Here is a 12619-nt window from a genome sequence, read left to right on the forward strand (position 1 = left end):
CATTATCAACAAAACAGAAAATGTCAAGTGCTGGAGAGGATGTGGAGAAAGAGGCACACTTAGTCACTGTTGGTGGGAATGTCAAATGGTGCAACCACTGTGGAAGGCAGTTTGGCGGATCCTCAAAAAACTGAATACAGAATTGCCATATGACCCAACAACACCATTGCTAGGTATCTTTGCAGAGGACATAAGGGCAAAGACCCAAACAGACATTTGCACATCAATGTTTATAGCAGCATTATTTACAATTGCAAGGAGATGGAAATAGCCAAAATATCCATCAACAGACAAGTGGCTAAAAAAACTGTGGTATATACATACAATGGAATATTATGCAGCTTTAAGACAGAATAAGCTTATGAAGTATGTAACAACATGGATGAACCTTGAGAAATTATGCTGAGTGAGACTAGCCAAAAACTAAAGGACAAATAGTATATGGTCTCACTGATATGAACTGACATTAGTGAATAAATTTGGAATATTTTGTTGGCAACAGAGACCATCAGGAGACAGAAATAGGGTAAGATATTGGGTAATTGGAGCTGAAGGGATACCGACTATGCAACAGGACCGGATACAAAAACTCGGACAGCACAATACTACCTAACTGTAATATAATTATGTTAAAACACTGAATGAAGCTGCATGTGAGAATGATAGAGGGAGGAGGGCTGGGGACATATTGAAATCAGAAAGAAAGATAGACGTTAAAGATTGAGATGGTATAATCTAGGAATGCCTAGAGTGTATAATAATAGCGAAATGTACAAGGTACAATTTTAAAAATGTTTTTGCATGAGGAAGAACAAAGGAATGTCATTATTGTAGGGTACTGAAAATAGATGGTAATTAATATTTTAAAATGTCACCTTCTGTGTGAGACTAAAGCAAATAAGTTTATTTGTTACAAAATTTATATTTTGACTAGTTCATTTCCTAATATAACTTATGTAGATAGTTTGATTGAACACCATAAGTACTTGGAATCTCAGGTAGGACATGAGATTTTGTTGGTTTGTCCGGGGTGGTGCCCCGATGAATCCTGGAGTTATTTGATCAGTGAGTGGGAAAGTATCTGCAAAGCCCCCCTCGGGGAATGGTGAGAATGGGGAGAAATTCAACTTCCCCAAGTTGAATTCTTGATATTCTCACAAACAGTGTGGACAACCAAAGCTATAGGCAGAGCCCCCAGTCTTGGGGTTTGTTCATATGAAACTTAACCCCGCAAAGGATAGGTCAAGTCTACTTAAATTTAGGCCTAAGAGTCACCCCCAAGAAAGCCTCTTTCGTTGCTCAGATGTGGCCCCTCTCTCCAAAACACACAACGGGCAGTTTCACCACCCTACCCCTCTCTACGTGGGACATGACTCTCAGGGGTGTGGACCTTCCTGGCAACGTGGGACAGAGATCTTGGAATGAGCTGAGACTCAGCATCAAGGAATTGAGAAAAACCCTAGAATGAGCTGAGATTTAGCATCAAGGGATTGAGAAAACCTTCTCGACCAACAGGGGGAAGAGGGAAATGAGACAAAGTGTCAATGGCTGAGAGATTCCAAACAGAGTCGAGAGGTTATCCTGGAGGTTATTCTTATGCATCAAGTAGATATCATCTTGTTATTCAAGATGTAATGGAGAGGCTGGAGGGAACTGCCTGAAAATGTAGAGCTGTGTTCCAGTAGCCATGTTTCTTGAGGATGACTGAATAATGATACAGCTGTAACAATGTGACTGTGTGATTGTGGGAACCTTGTGTCTGATGCTCCTTTTATCTACCTTGTCAACAGAGGAGTAGAACATATGGAATAAAAATAAATAATAGGGGGAACAAATGTTAAAATAAATTTAGTTTGAAATGCTAGTGATCAATGAAGGCAAGGGGTAAGGGGTATGATAGGTATAATCTTTTTTTTTTCTTTCCTGTGTCCGTTTTCTTTCTTTTTCTATTGTCTTTTTGTTTCTTTTTCTGAATTAATGCAAATGTTTTAAGAAATGATGAATATGCAACTAGGTGATGATATTGTGAATTACTGACTATATATGTTGTTTTATTTTGTTTCTTATTTTTTAATTAATAAATAAATTAAAAAAAAACAATGTATGTGTTTGTATGTTATCAATAAGAATTTAAAAAAAAGATGGAAAAAAATACTGAAAAAAAAAGGTTAGAGTTTGTAAAGTTAGATGCCAATTTTGAAAACAGGGAAAAAGTATGAATATTGGCATCAAGAGTATGGAAGCGGAGGGGAATATACATGAAACCAGGCATTCAGCTGATATACTGAATATGGGTGATAGTACATGGCGTGACGGTAGGGAATTATTTCATTTTAGTATTCTACTTTTGTAAGTTATTTGAATTTTTCCATAATAAAAGTTCAATAGGAAAAATGGAAAAATTTCCCTAAAATGTAAGCAGTAATTTGGGTAAAGAATTGCAGGTGTTTCCTTATTTTAGCATAACTAATTTCAAATTCTTATTCATTCTTGCTCACTTCAAAAGAAACACAACTCTGAAACAAGTTTAACTTACCACCCAACAGGCATTTCCAAGATCAGCAATCTTCACTTTGAGCTTTTCTGCATTTTTTGGCTCAAGGGGATTAACCAGAAAATTTCCAGCAGTGGATTTTCCTGTAGACAACAGGACCACAATAAGACTTCAATGAACACAGAGATACCCAAAGGTTAATAAAGGTCTCTGAGGTAATATACCTAGGCCCTCAGTGAGCAACCTACAATAAACTGTCTATGATAAGAAGGGCATGGCATCGCCTCGAGTTTTCTTTATTAAAATCACTATTCTCATTGTAACAAGTAAAATGCTGTACACTCAGTAAGTGATCAATAAAATTCAAAGCCATTTACAGATTTACACATTAAGGTGACTTCGACACTACAGTATAGCTATATTTACAAAAACAAAGGCACCTTTATTCTGGAAATTAATGAGTATGCTATACAGCGGAAGAGTATTGGTTAAGTGTGTCTATATAGATACCTTTGTTGTCTAATGGTCCATTGTGTTCCTGCTCTTGTTCATCCTCGCAGGGTATCTCTGCACGAATGCTTTCTTGAAGTTGGCTGATATCCTGTTCACTGAATGATTGGTCTATATTTGAAGACTGGCACACCATGGTGTCTGATACCTCAGAGGTTGTAGGTGTACAAGAGTCTGTTTCCTGAGAGGTGCTGCTGTCTCCATTTTGTGAGCTTAGGAAACTAGGTTCCTGCTTCAAATTTTGGACACCACAGTTATTAGCATTATGTAGATCATCTTTAAGCCTCAATGTCTCTTTATTACTGTCCTCAGTATAATTAACGACTTCAGTTACTCCATTGCAATTAATTTCTGCTGCACCACCCTCTACACCACGTTCCATAAGTGTTTGATTCTGGACAATGGTACTTGTCTGTTCTAAGGAACAAACAAACAAAAAGGATCTATGTATATGCATATGAATGAAAGAAGAGAAAATTTTCATGACAAGATTAAAACATTTTCTAGAACTTATACTGGATGACATAAAATCATGACTGAGCATCTAAAACCTAGAGCAGGAGAATGATCTTATTCTTACCCAATTGCTAAATGAAGTCTATGTTTCATTTTCCGAGAAAAGTTAGAAATTACATTTAAAATATTCCTGTCTAATACTTATGACAAGTTCTATACTCTTACTGTATAAGGACACCCCCAGAGTACTCTATATATGAAATCACCATATTATATAACAATGATAAATAATGTTAAAGTTCGCTATAAAGTAATTTTTGTGATGCTCTATTTATACCAAGTTTTTCTTGGGTCATTTTATTAGGTGGGTTCTCTTTCAAAGGTCTTTCAACAGGACTCTCTGATTCTTCTTGCTTGTTTGGTCTTTTTTGCCCAGGGCCCGACTCTTTCTCCATTTCCTCAATCTCCTGCATTCGTTTCTCTAGTAATTCAGCCTGGCGCTTCTGCTTCTTCTTCAATTTCTTCTTCTTATTCTTTGACATTTTGTCAGCCTGGGTGGAGATCACAACAGATAAAACCTTCAGGTGGCTAATCCATTACCCCCAGTTAGAGACAGCTTTTAACTTTAATTATTCCTAATTAAATTTCACTTTCGCAATGCAACACTTAAGTTTTTTATTAACTTAGAAAATGCAGAGTCTCTTAAAAGAAAAACAAATAAAACAAATTCAACAACAAATCTTGGTCTTCTGAGAAGCCTGCAGAGGTAGTGTAGTCTAAGACACACTCAAATTCATAGAAGCCTCATTAGTACAAACTTTCTCGAAGATGCACGGAATTTATAAGAGAAAATTATAGAAGCACAGGTATATTTTTTTCCTTTAGTTTCCACACATTAAACCATAAGACCATTCATGACAGAAGAACCCATAGTTGCCCACATATAAGAATTAAGTATAAAAACACCTTATACTTACTGGTTTAGGCTGGGGAGCAGTACTGACTGAAAAGAAAAGAAAATCAAGTAAGAATACTGGCATTCAGCCAGCAATATAAACTAAAGTTCAGATAAGACACCCTACCAAAATGAAAAGGCTCTTTCTTATAGAGCCAACAATGCTCAGAAAGCTATTGTTTTTACGCTACTTTAGTAAAAGCCACACTTTAAAACACAAATAATGCTTTAAAAATTGGCTAACTTAGAATAAGTTTAAGTAAATTAAATTATCCCCCAGATAGCATGAATATATGCAAAGAATTAAGTACTCATTTCTGGCTTCTACAACAAATACTGCTAACTATTTCTGTGTACTGCTTAAAACAGAAAGGGACAGGCAATACACCCCATTCCTTTCCCAGGACTCCCCATCTTCAATTCTTTCCTCTTGGCACTTATAAATTTTAACATGGGAGTCAAGGTAGCATCACAGACTACATTACGCTATTTATAATGTCACATATTAGTTTAGTTCTGGCATAAAGTGGAACTTTAATCTTTCTTTTTAAAGGAAGTTTATAATACGGTATTTCAACCTGAGTAGCAAGGAAGTTCCTTAAATGATTAAACTACTATAAAATTAAAATCACCACTAAAAATGGGAAAAAAATCATCACAATTATACCAGCCATCATTTCATCAGCAGCATTTCTTTGGCACATAACATTGTGTGGTATATAACCAACTGTTTCAAGATGAAATTTCGTCCAAATGACTTTCAAGTAACTAGCCCAAGATCACCCAGCAAACAGTGAATTCAGGATTCAATCAAGGTCTGTCCAACTCCAGTGCTTAAACCCAACAACCTCTTAATGCAAATGTTATATTGCCTCTTTACAGATCACTGATTCATAAGAAAGCATGTGTATGTGATCATGGTAATAGTTAAAAAATAAAAAATGGCCATCAAACCACAAGAGAAAAATTTCAAAGCAACAACTTACGCATCAACTTTTATAATATACAACATATCTGTGCCTAAAAGACAATAATTTCTAGTCTTCTCCTCTCCAAATGGGAACTATATCAGAATAAAATAAGTCTCTTGAAGGGTAGGACTATTTCTTACACAAAATAACTTATATTTTATTGCTAAATGAGTGGGGTTTTACTTAATTGGCTGGTAAGAGAATAAAAATAAGAACTTCTTTTAACTTCTTCTAATAAGAGCAAAGTCCCCAAAGAAAATACACCTGCAGATCCAGAAGGTGGAGGAGCTCCAGATCGTTGCCATTCTGTTGCTTCTGCAGCTAGCCGCCGAATGTACTGCTCGTTCACTGACAACAAGATATTTTCTGGTTTAATGTCAGTGTGGATGATGCGGCACTTGGTATGTAAATAATTCAGACCCTGTAATACCTAAATAGGAACAGATCAATAAAGACTTGCAAACAGAATACAAGCCTTTCTGGAGAAGGAAGAAATCACAGTACAAGATTTAAAAAAACAAAACAAAACAAACAAAAAAACCCAAACTTTGTGACAGAGTTTTCTACAGAGAATAAACCAACTTTTCTAAAGTACAAAGAAATTTTCCCAGAAAGATTAATTGCAAACTTTATGAGCAAAGCCAAGAGTTTATTTATGATAATAAGTTGTTCCAAGTTTTACAAAGCTATTTCTATTTGGATATATCCCTTAAGTACATTATAAAGACTAAGAATAAATGTTCAATACAACATTTGAAATGTACAGGATTGAAAGAGATTTAGGTATCTTTAAAATCAAATTTCTTCATTGATTACAGTCAACAGTAACACTGTAATATGCTTCCACTGAAAGTAACAAAGGGATTACGCCAAAACTAAACGCCAGTAAGCCAAAGGCATGGGGAAGGGGTATGGTTTCTTTATGGAAGAAAAGGTAATGTCTTCAGATAGATTATGGTGGCAAAGGCACGTCTATATACTTAAGTTGGATTGTATGATGTGCAAATAAAACTGTTTAAAAATGAACAGAGAGAAATAAGTGCTAGAGAAAATATGAAGAAAGAGATGTATCTATTCACTGTCAGTAGGGAAACAGAGATGCAGCCCCTTGGAGAGTCATGTGGTGGCCCCACTGGAGGCTAGGGGTGGGGTTGCCATATGATCCTGAAACTCCATTGCTCAGTATATACCAGAAAGAACCAAGTGTGGGAATACGAATGGACGTCTGTACACTGGTGTCTATGGTGGCAGTATCTGCAATCCACGCTGGATGGAAGTGGCCTAAGAGTAACAAGTCTGAGGAACGGAAGGAGGAACTATGGGGCATACATACAATGGACTGCTGAGCAGTTATATGAAGGAATGAAATTGTGAGGCATGCAGCTAGGTGAATGAACCTTAAGAACTGTATGTTGAAAGAAATTTCAGCAACAGAAAGACAAGCATTATCATGCTTCACTCATATGTACTAACTATTACATAAAAACATGATGAACTAAAATCGATAGCATGGATTATCAGGTTGGGATCTATTATAAAGGGTCCTAGATTGTAAGCTCTTACAACAGTCACATATATTCAAGAGTTGTAATTGTTACTTCTAAATTGTGAGATACTAAGCTGTTTGTTTATAACCTGGTCATTCCCAGAAACTTTGGGCATTTATGTGACACTTGAAACTCAGAATTAGAGCTCTGAAGCTATGAATGCCATTAGTACCCCATACAGGAAGTGTTTAAAAAATTGAAAAAGGGATCTGGCTTTGATTAGAGATATGAATGAAACTGATCTGGATAGGACTAAGGTTGATCAAAATACAAGGTAAAGAATGATAATTATCTGTATGTTAAGACTTCAACTTCTGTGTGAAACCAAAGGGAGAAATGTTTATTTGGTGCCAAATTTATATTTTAGGTAATACATTACCTAATTTAACCTGCATGGTCAGTTTAGTTGAATACCATAAGTACATGGAATCTTGAATAGGGCATGAGACTTTGTTGGTTTGCCCAGGTTTGTGTGATACCCTGATATAACCCAGAGTAACGTGGGCAGTGAATAAAGAAATATTTGCAAGGTCCCCTTGGGGCACTGGGAAGAAAGGAGGATATATTCAACTTCCCCATTTGGAGAATTTCTGATATTTTTGTAAGCAGTGGAGACCTCCAACCAATAGGCTGAGCCCTCGATCTTGGGGTTTGCCCCTATGAAACTTATTCCTGGAAAGGATAGGTTGAGCCTAGTTGAAATTAAGCCTAAGACTCACCCTCAAAGAATCTCTTTTGTTGCTCAGATGTGGCCTCTCTCTCTAAGCCAACAAGGCAAGTGAACTCACTGCTCTCCTCCACTACACGGGACATGACTCCGAGGGGTATAAATCTCCCTGGAAACCTGAAAAACCCCTGGGGGAGCATCATGAAACAAAGCAGGGAGAGAAAGCTAGCAAACTAGAACAACTCTTAGGATGAGCTGGGACCTGGCATCAAGGGATTGAGAAATCCTTCTTGATCAAAAGGGGGAGGAGAGAAATGAGACAAAATAAAGTTTCAGTGGCTGAGAGATTTCAGACAGAGTTGAGAGGGTATCCTGGAGGTTATTCTTTTTTTTTCACTTTCTAAAAAAACATGTTTTCATTGTGAAATGTAACACATATACAGAAAAATGATAAATTCAAAACTGTAGCTTAATAAGTAATTATAGAGCAAATTTCGAAGTATACTCTGGGTTATAGTTTCACAATTTCTAGCTGTTCTAGTACACTAGAAACTAAAAAGATGTATCTATATAATGCTTCCACAGTCATAGTCATTTGTTACATTGTAACTTCTCTGTTACAACTCCTCTGTCTCCTTTGTTTCTTCTCTCAATCTTCAGGGATATTTGGGCAATGACCATTGCACTGATTTGAATTTGGGGACCCCAAAAAGCCATGTCCTTTAATCCTCATTCTGTATTGCTGGGTGGGAGTTTTCAAATTATCCATGGAGATGTGACCCACCCAATTGTAGGAAGTAACTTGATTCAATGATTTTCATGGAGGTGTGTCTCTACCCATTAAAGATGGGGTTGCTTAATGAAGCCTTTTAAGAGGGAACCTATTCAGAAAGAGCTACATAGTCCACGCAGCCAGAGACCTTTGGAGATGAAGGAAAACACCCCCAGGGGAGCTTCATGAAACAAGAAGCCAGGAGAGAAAGCTAGCAAAGCAGAACAACTACTCTAACTTCTTCATGTTGAAAAGTAGTGTTGATACTATGTGGTAGGGGAATGCAACTGATTGATGCTTTGGAAGAGCCTGGTACCTGTAAGTTTCAGGGCTTATTTGGCATAGGAACAATCTGGAGGTTTTAAGTTTCTGAAAATAAACTTAATAAGTTAAACTTTCTAGAAAGTCTTACATAGACACCTGGGTTTTCTTTAGGGTTTTAAGATACTATTGGCTGGGGCTTGGCATACTGTGGGAATTTCTAACCACTGGCTAAAGTTGGCATTTAAGAGTAACCTCCAGAGTAACCTCTAGACTATATATGAAATTTCTTAGCAATTGAAACCTTATTACATATCTTTTCCCCCTTTTTGGTCAAGCAGGCATTCTTTCTTCTTTTTTTTTTTTTTCACAGGCAGGCATAGGGAATCAAACCCAGATTTCCGGCATGGCAGGAGAGAACTCTGCCTGCTGAGCCACCCTGGCCCACCCTAAGCAGGTGTTCTTAATTTCATAATGCCAGGTCCAGTCTCATCCCTGCAAATCATGTCCCAAATTGTCAGTGAGACTTAAAACACTCCTTAGAAGTCATGTCCCACATAGGGAGAAGGATAATGAGTTTAACTGCAGACTTTGGCTTTGAGAGAAAGAGGCCACATCTGAGCTACAAAAGTTCTCTGGGGCTGACTCTTAGATATATTTATAAATAGGTCTAGCTTCACCATTATAGAATCAAGTTTTATAAGGGCCAGCTTCAAGATTGAGGGCATGGCTTATTAAATTGGGAGTCCCCAGTGATTGAGAGAATAGCAGGAATTTTCTAGGTGGGGAAGTTTAATAGTTCCATGTTTTTTCTCCAGTCCCTCAAATGATTTGCAAATACTTTTTTATTATCTGCTAAAATATTCTGGAATATATCATGATATCACATTGAGCTATAGAGTTATCAGATCTCATTCCCTACTATAGCCTCCATATATTTATGCTGTTTAAATAGCCAGACAGGTTAAGTTAGATTGTGCGCTATAGAAAATTTAAATTTTATACAAAATAAACATCTCTTCTTTGGTCTCACAGAAGCTGAAGTTTTAAAATACAACATCATCCTTTATTCGGTATTCTGATTTACCTTAGTCCTAACTAGATCAGCAACATTAATATCTCTGATTGAAGTCTGATCTCTTTTTGTTTTGTTTTAGGTGCATGGTCCAGGAATTGAACCTAGGTCTCCTACATGGAAGGCGAGTATTCTACTATTGAACCACTCATGCACCCTGATCTCCTTTTCATCTTCTTTAAGAGTTGCTGTGCTGTTGAGCTGTGTACCAGTAGCCATAATTCCTGAAAATGATTGTATAATCATTTTTCTTCAGGTTCATCTCCTGTAATAATTAATAGGAGTGTGTGTAAGAAAAACGATTATACTAAACAGTTAGAATAAAAACAGTAAACCCACACAAACTGGAACGGGAACTCCTGACATTTTAAGAATATAAAAAAATCTCCGCAGAGAAAAGGCTAAGATACATTACTTGCTGAATAATTTTTTTGACACAAGGCAGTGGAAGCCCCTGATAGTTTGACTTGATGATCCACTTAAGCAGATGATGCCCCAAAACTTCAAACACCATGCAGATATCTAGAGGCTTGTTAAGGAGAAAAAGGAAGGCACAAGAGAACAGTAGTAAGATAAGATGTGTTCTATCTTTTTCTTTCAGTTTAGAAAGTTAGAGCTTGCTGAAAAAATACATAGCAGTCAATATTCTGAAATTTCAAAGGCTAATGCTATAACCATAGAAAACATCCGGAAAAAAAAATCACTGGAAAAAAGCCAGATAATTCTGCAGGGACACCTGTTGGTTTAAAATTGTTATGTACCCCAGATAAGCCATGTTTTCTTTCCTAATCCAACCTTGTGGGGGCAGACTTCCCTTAGGGTAGAAACTTGTATTGGATCATTTCCATGAAGATGTGACATACCCAGTTGTGGGCATGACCTTTAGATTAGAACGAGATGTGACTCTGCCCATTCAAGGTAGGTTTTGATTAGTTTACTGGAGTCCTTTAAAAGGGGAAATATTTGGGGGGATGCTCAGATGCTTGGAGAGCTGACAGAGATGCAGATATTTGGAGATGCTTGGAGTGCCAACAGAGGGCAGATGTCTAGACAGGACGTTTGAGGATGCAGAGCCAAGCAGACATCATCACAGTGCCTTCCGATGAGATGTCAAGCAAGTCAGAACCCAGTTTTGTTTCAGAGGAGCTAAGTGAAGGCCCACAGATGCTTAGAGTGGAAACCACTGGCATTAGAAGCTGGAGGCAATGGAACGAGAAACATGGACCAGCAGACACCAGCCCCATGTCTTTTCATGTGACAGACTTTGGCCTTTCTTGAATCAAAGTATATTTTTCTGGATGCCTTAGTTTGGACATTTTTAAGTCCTTAGAATGTATTTTTAAAAAGCCATTTCAGCAGCATTTAAACTAATACAGGCCAGGTTACTGATAAAATCATATAGTGACAAAACACTCAGTGGTAAAAGGAAAAGTGAAATATGTAAATGCAATTAGTGAAAACATGAAGCATAAGCTGTTGATTAAATTCAGATAAAGCTTAACATCAAAACTAACAGGGTAAAAACTCCTATACTCAATTTATTTCAGTCTAGTCTCAAAGTAAGGAAAAACAAACTACCTTAACTATGTAAGACAATACACCAAAATAAAACTGAAAAAAAATACAAATCCCAACTCTTCAAAATAGAGAACTGACTTGCTTTATTAGGCTCTAGTTTACAAAACTAATCTTGATTCTAGTGCCACCATATGCTCTTTTTATGTATGAACATCCTGACCACAACATGTAGCAAGAATAATCTTTGAGCCTACTAGTGTGCAGGGCACTATAAGGATTTTGGGAGTAAGGTGCTGATGTTTTCCACCCTCAGATGATTCTCCACAAATCTGGGTCAAGAAATAATACTTGGCATTTTCAAATAAATTGCATGAGGAAAAAACAAGAGGGAGAACTTATAGATTAAGAGAGTTAAAAGGACAGCAGAGAGCTTTTTGGAGTGATGGAAATATTCCTTTGGTTGTGGTTACATGATTTTACACATTTATGAAACCTCATGAAATTGTCTATTTAAAAGCAATGTAATCCAATTCTGCAAGTGAAATCATTGCCCTCCCCCCATATATATGACATCCAGGGATGAAAGTTTCACTGGCAGCATGGGAGATGACACCCAGGGATGAGTCTGGCACCAGCACCATGGGATCAACAATGCCATCCTGACCAAAAGGAGGAAAAGAAGTAGAACAAATAAGGTATTAGTGGCTAAGAGAGTTCAAATAGAGTTGAGAGGCTATTTTGGAGGTCACTCTCATGCAAGCTTCAATTAGATATTGCTACCTATTATAACTTGCCAAACTCCAACCAAAGCCATTCTAACCAATCCAAAGGAATGCCTAGGGCAATATATAAGAGACTACAAAGGTTCCATGCAGTACGGTTACTTTCCAGAAACCTACAACCTCCAGATGGGTCTCTGGACCAGATAAGTCCTGAAATGCAGAGGGGCCAGCCTCTCCAGAATATCAACCAGTTCCATCCTCTTATCCCCTATTATCAACAGCCCCTTCCAATATGGAAAAGTTAGAATAGGCATAGCCCAAATATCCCTAAAGAGTGGGAGAAAGAGCAAAGGTGAAGGTGGAGTTATACAGAGAATGTAGGGCTTAACAAATGTGTATGATTGCTGAATCATTATAATGATATTTCTTTTAGCCTCCAGTATCTTAGAGTAGCTAGAAGTAAAAACCTAAAATTGTAGGATTGTAACCTATACCAAACTCTGAAATTTGTTCCACACATAACTGTTACGCTGTGCTTTGAAATTTATTGCTTTTTGTATATGTTATTTTTCACAAAAAAGAAAAGTCAAGTATCATGATAAAAATACATATTTTTTCCTAGTTGCCAATGTTCTGGAGCAGCTAGAAGGAAAAATCTGAGGTGATGGAAT

The 12619-nt window shown here is 37.1% G+C and overlaps 1 protein-coding gene across 4 annotated transcripts in view; it reads right to left on the minus strand.

Annotated features, from left to right (window-relative positions):
• The window catches only part of SRPK1 (SRSF protein kinase 1), a 131627-nt gene that overhangs the window by 50416 nt on the left and 68592 nt on the right, over positions 1-12619 (minus strand). For all 4 annotated transcript variants that reach the window (XM_077161595.1, XM_077161594.1, XM_077161593.1 and 1 more), the window contains 6 exons: positions 10124-10230; positions 5651-5816; positions 4438-4463; positions 3798-4011; positions 3005-3421; positions 2537-2637 (listed from right to left, as the gene is read on the minus strand). In XM_077161595.1, coding sequence (XP_077017710.1) covers positions 2537-2637; positions 3005-3421; positions 3798-4011; positions 4438-4463; positions 5651-5816; positions 10124-10230 — 1031 coding nt within the window. The remainder of the gene's footprint in view (positions 1-2536; positions 2638-3004; positions 3422-3797; positions 4012-4437; positions 4464-5650; positions 5817-10123; positions 10231-12619) is intronic.

The sequence above is a fragment of the Tamandua tetradactyla genome, chromosome 5, assembly GCF_023851605.1.
Source record: "Tamandua tetradactyla isolate mTamTet1 chromosome 5, mTamTet1.pri, whole genome shotgun sequence".
Classification (NCBI taxonomy): domain Eukaryota; kingdom Metazoa; phylum Chordata; class Mammalia; order Pilosa; family Myrmecophagidae; genus Tamandua; species Tamandua tetradactyla.